The sequence below is a fragment of the Petaurus breviceps genome, unplaced genomic scaffold, assembly GCF_028583685.1.
Source record: "Petaurus breviceps papuanus isolate PSGF00001 unplaced genomic scaffold, PetGlider_PUasm1.0 213, whole genome shotgun sequence".
NCBI classification, from domain to species: domain Eukaryota; kingdom Metazoa; phylum Chordata; class Mammalia; order Diprotodontia; family Petauridae; genus Petaurus; species Petaurus breviceps.
Window position 1 is genome coordinate 14,263,182 of NW_027185860.1, and position 6,000 is coordinate 14,269,181.

Here is a 6,000-nt window from a genome sequence, read left to right on the forward strand (position 1 = left end):
GTAACCTTGGGCGAGTTACTTAACCCCAATTGCCCTCCAAAAGGTGAGCAAAAAAAAAAAAAAAGAATAAAATATATTACTAACTCAGCAAGCAGTTTCTAATAACCCTTTTAAATGACTAAGACTGAGTATTGTTGATATTTGATATTCTCTTAGAAATATTATAGATAGATAAAATTATACATATATAGTATACATATGTATGCATACATACATATACACCTTACAAGATTTTAAGGAATCCTTGTATAGGTAAAGGTAAAACCTTTTTTTTATTTCTTTAAATTAATTTAATATCATTTTGAATCATGTGTTTGATGGTAAAATCAGGAAAAGCAAATATTGTTGTTAAATCCTATGCCCTGTAGAATAAAGTAAACCCACTGTGTTGTTGATATTGAAACTTCCCTTTTGTTAAAAATCAATATTTTCTTAAAAACCAAAGACTACATTGGGAATTTAGATTTAGGTGTATTCCCCTCACAAAGAAATGAGTTGATGTAGATGGATATATAATTCTTGCATTTCAAAATTGTTTTAAAGGGGGGCAAGATCCCAATTCGATGGACATCTCCAGAAGCAATTGCATATCGTAAGTTTACATCAGCCAGCGACGTATGGAGTTACGGAATTGTTCTCTGGGAGGTGATGTCCTATGGAGAAAGACCATACTGGGAGATGTCCAATCAGGATGTGAGTATATTGTAGTCCTTGAGTTCTGAGCTCAGATAAAGAATCAAGCTGTGCAAGGAAGTAGAGCATAATAAAACCAGGTGGCTTCATGTTTTTGACACTGAAGCACAAAGAAATGAAAATGCTTCCAGATTATACAAAGGTATTAGTTAAATTACTTCAAGAAGATTTTTTTCCCCCATGACAGAGTTTACAGATGAAGCACAAAATGGAAGAATGTGTGCTAAGATTTTAATGAAATAAATACCTATAGAGACAGCTGATAGATAGCAGGTAGGAATACAGTTTGATTTGTTTGAATTCTGTGCAACATTAGTAATATACTTATGTCTTTCATCCTTTGTAGATCTAATTAATACATCTATACCAACATTTTTGTTTACTGAAGTATAACATTTCCCAAAGTAAAATTTTAAAATATCTTTAATTTTGTTTCCCTTGACATATTAAGCCTAAGTTTATTCCACATGAGTTAGTCATAAACTGAAGTCTTTAAGTCAGGGCTGTTGACCTTTGTTTGTATCATAGACCCCTTTGATAGTCTGCTTAAACTTATGGACCTCTTTGCAAACAATGTTTAATGCATAAAATATAATAAAGCTGCAAAGAAAACTGATTATATTAAAATTTAGTTAAAAAAATAATGGGATTGGTGACCATAAGTTAAGGACCTTTGCTCTAGATGAAAGGGAAAAAAAAATATTAACCTCCTACCAAAAGTATGCTTGTTTCCAAAACTATCTTAATACTTCTGTCACTTTTTACTTGAAATGTACTTAGTATATGATTGGTATATAACATATTTTCTACTTTTTTTCCAAAATACAGTTTTGAATCAAGCTTACCTTAAGCCAGCATAATGACATTTCAGTTACTCATAGTAAAATGCAGATTTTTCTCATTTTTTTGCCTCTGTGCCTGTCTTTCCAACTCTTCTCCATGCTCTTTAAATCAACTTAATTTCTAAAATAAGACTTTAAGCTCTTTTATTCCCCTAAAAAATATTTTACTATTCTGTATTTTAGTAGCTGACATAACAAGAAACCTTGATTTTTTTATTGTATAGGTGGGTTTATTCTAGTGTATGAGTAAGATTGAATTACATTGCAGAAAAATCCCAGCATATTAAGTAAAATAAACTATGGAAGTTATTTCATTTAGTATCAAAATTGAAGTGTAATCTAAAAACCAATTATTGTACTTTTTTTTGCTCTTAATTTATACAACTAGTGCATTCATCTTATTATAACACATAACATAATGCTTTAATATCACAAATATATGTATATAGAAAGTTTTTATCATTTTTGTGAAACACTAGGAAGCAATGGATAGTTATGTGTCATGGAATCATTAAAGTCTTGCATAATTCGTTCTGGTAGGTCAAGGCCCTCAGTAGAAGTGGAGTATTGATTTGAGAGTCAAAGAACCAATTTTCAAATTCTAGCTCTGTCATTTACTGTTGTTGTTTTTTTTTTATCTCTCTTTGAGCCTCAGTTTCCTCATTGGTTTAGTAAGGGTGTTGGACTAGATAGGCAACACATTTTTTTTAAAGCAATTGGGGTTAAGTAACTTCCTCAAGGTTACACAGACAGTTATTTTTAGTGGGTGCCAAGTATCTGAGGCCGGAACTGATCCTTGGTCTTCTGACCCCAGGGCTGGCGCTCTTACTCACTTTGCCACCTGGCTGCCCCCAACATACTATTTTGAACTCAAAATGCAATATGACTTTTAAATACATTCCAGCTTCAAAATGTGATTATTGTGTTACTATTCAGTCATTTTTCAGTTACATGCAACTTTTCATGACCCCATTTGGGGTTTTCTTGGCAAAGAGAGAAGAGTGCTTTGTCATTTCCTTCTCCATATTACTCTACCAATGAGGAAACTGAGGCAAACGGGGTTAAGTAACTTGCCTAGGATCATTCAGTTAGTAACTAAAACTGGATTTGAACTCAGAGACTCCTGAATGAAATTAATTTGTTTGGGAGAGTATGCTTTTACTCATGTTATTTCTGAGAATGGGTAATAATCAAAACTTATGTCATCTAGTCAAATTCCTTCATTTTGTAGGTGAGGAAAAGGAACCAGAAAATTATAGTGACTTTTCCAAGGTCACAAAAGTAGTAAGTAGCAGAGCTATAATTCCAACTCTAAATTCAACATTCCTCCTTTCCATGACATCAGACTATAGTAGTCGTCTACCTAATTTTTTTCATATTTTGACTGCATAACTGTAGATTGTCTAGGACATTTGACAAATGTTCATGTGTTCTAATATTTCTTTTCATTTGAATTTCATCAATTATAGTCAATTGGGTAGGCTCTTTAGGTACAGAAAACCTATTTTGCTTTGACCTTCCATTATGTAGCTTTTTCCTGACTCTAATTTGATGCATCATTTACTTTATTGATAAGCTGGAGGGGTTACCCTTGCAAGCAATTAGAGAATGGGAACATTTTGTTTAAACATTAAATTCTCCATGTTAATGGACTCTGCTGCAGGGATGGAGTAAAATAAGTTTAATTGCCCTTTCTGTTTTCTAAAACTTTGCCCTCTTGCACAGGTAATTAAAGCTGTGGATGAAGGCTACCGACTGCCACCTCCCATGGACTGCCCAGCTGCCTTATATCAGCTGATGCTGGACTGCTGGCAGAAGGACAGAAACAACAGACCAAAGTTTGAGCAGATTGTCAGCATTCTGGACAAGCTTATAAGGAATCCCAGCAGTCTAAAAATCATTACCAATGCTGCAGCAAGGTGAAACATTGCATTCTTCCCTATGCACTTATACTAAAAATTAATGCATTTGCTTTTTCCACCTAGAGTAATTAAAATATGTTCATTTTCCCCACCCACTTTCTCAAATTTATTCACTGTGATTTTCATTCCTCAAGGCTAGAAAGCACTTGATAATTATTTTCCTGCAGAAAAAATTCTTTCAGTTTAATGGATATTTGCTATCAGTGATTAAAAAGTGTGTGTGGTGGAGGGGGGTGGAGGATGCCGAACCCATATTGAGACTGAAAGATGAGAAATTATTGGATTTCCAAAAATTTGAGTTGATGTCAGAGGTTGCATAGCTCAGCTGCCAAAGGGTCCAAGTAACAGCAACCACTGCTACAACAACAGTAATGCAATCTGTTGTACTTTTAAGATTCACAAAATACTTTTCTTCTAACAAAGCTTTTAAGCAAGTAGTATTGGCATTGTTATCCCCATTTAAGAGATGCAGAAACTAAGACTCTGAGACTAAGTGACATGCCTCTACATGTATTATTACCTGGTATAGTCTCTAATGGATGCTTGGGTTTGATGAAAAGAAATATAGATGTAGCTTGCCACCCACCAGCTACGACTGTCATTCTATTGTTCACTATGTCAAGGAGAGAACCTTCCCACCTTCATCTTCTTTTCCTGTTCTCATTGTACAAAGAGAGCCTTAAAACTTTTTCTTCAAGAGGAAAACACTGTCCCATACTCTGATTTGATCCTTTCTTCAATCTTTGAGAAGAAACAGAGCTCCAAGGGTCTATAGCCATATAGACCCCCTTTCAATCATTTTCAAAACCTTCCTGGAAGATTGTTACTCAAAATTTTAGGTTTCCTTTTTTTCTATTCACATTGTTGCAGTGTGTGTGTGTGTGTGTGTGTTTGTCTTTCTTGGTTCTGCTTATTTTCCTTTTTTCACAAATTCATACAAGTCCCTTCATGCTTCTTCATATTATTTATAATGTTTCTTTTACCACTGTAATATTCCATTTTTTTATCTACTATAATTTATTTAGCCATTTACCAGTGAATGGACATCAATTTTTGCTTCTAGTTCCTTGGAACTACACTAAAATATACAGGTATAAATAGTTTGGTGTATATGAGAACTTTCTAACTTTGGCATCCTTACACTCTGGGTCTAACAATAGTATCTCTGCATCAAAAGTTATGAATATTTTATTCATTTCTTGGCATAATTCCAAATTCTTTTATAAATATGCTGGAATAATGCATAACTCTACCTATAGTACATTATTGTTTATACTTTTCCTTTTTTTTCCTCTCTCCATCCTATTCATGCTGTACCCTCCAAAGATGGAGTTTCTTTAGATAATGATTAAGCTCTCCCTGAATTTACCCTCTCCCTTGATCCATCCTTTCTTGTCCGTACATGATTCCGCATTGAATTTGAAGTATTTCTACCTTAAATTCATTATTTGTGGTTTCAATACTCCTTTGTCTATTTCAGATAAAAGTTAGGTTCACATGTATTTCACTTCTACCACCCCTACTTCTATATAGTCTTCCATACAGAGAGCTTTTTCTTTATATAAATTTGCATTACACAAATTTGACTTCAGATTAATAACTCTGAAGGAAATATACATTCCAAAAAACTGCACATGTTAGCTTTACTGTAGAGTATTCTGTTCTCTCTCTCTCCCTGCGGTCTCTCACCCCCACCACCCATTACACCCCCATCAACGAAAGAAAAAAAAAACTAGCTTAGAGAGACTACTACCGCTTCCACCACCACAGATCCAGTCTTAGGTTGAGACCTCTTTCTCCTAGAGAGGAGAGCTTTGTCCCACTCTATCTGTCTTTCTGCCTGTCCAGTCTCTCTTGTCTTCCATTTAGTTCTGGAATACCTGTGTCTGTTCCCATCTCTGTGTGTTTCTCCTACAGCTCTCACTTCTTTGTCTCCAACCCTTATGTGTCCTTGAACTATTGAATGTTCTCCCTTTCTTGCTCCCCACCCTTTCCCTTCCAGTAAATTCACATTATGTAAAAAAATCTCTTTACTTACAGGTCTGCAGAACGGTCCACTTACATAAAATGAGAACTGTCTGTATAGCTTCTTGTGTATCCCATTAAATTTCATCCTTCCTTCCTATTGCATTACTTTTTCTTTCTCCTTTTTTTTTTGTCTCCTAAGATTTTTAAAATAGAATAAAAATGTGCCCTTGTCTTCTGCCTAAATGCAAGGCATTGGAGTTCTGAATGGGCGCTTAATTTTCTCCATTATAATATAAACACTTCATCATCCTCTATCTGCTTCCAGTTGTTCAAACCCATTTAATCTTCTGCATTTATCTTTACTCTTTTTGGTAGCAGATACCACACATCTTTCTGATTTTTTTCAGTATTTTAATTAAGTTATAGTATTTATTATCTCAGAATCATTGATCTAAAAGAAAAGAGAGAGAAGAAAAGGAGGGAGAGAGAAGGAGGGAAAGAGTAAGAAAGAGGAGGAGGGAAGAGAGGGAGGGGAAAAGGAAGGAGAGAGAGAGAGAGAGAGAGAGAGAGAGAGA

General features: G+C 34.6%; 1 protein-coding gene across 2 annotated transcripts in view; it reads left to right on the forward strand.

Moving 5' to 3' along the window:
* EPHA3 (EPH receptor A3) overlaps positions 1 to 6,000 on the forward strand; it is a 531,109-nt gene that overhangs the window by 494,660 nt on the left and 30,449 nt on the right. For both annotated transcript variants that reach the window (XM_069093930.1, XM_069093929.1), the window contains exons 14-15: positions 544 to 693; positions 3,261 to 3,454. In XM_069093930.1, coding sequence (XP_068950031.1) covers positions 544 to 693; positions 3,261 to 3,454 — 344 coding nt within the window. The remainder of the gene's footprint in view (positions 1 to 543; positions 694 to 3,260; positions 3,455 to 6,000) is intronic.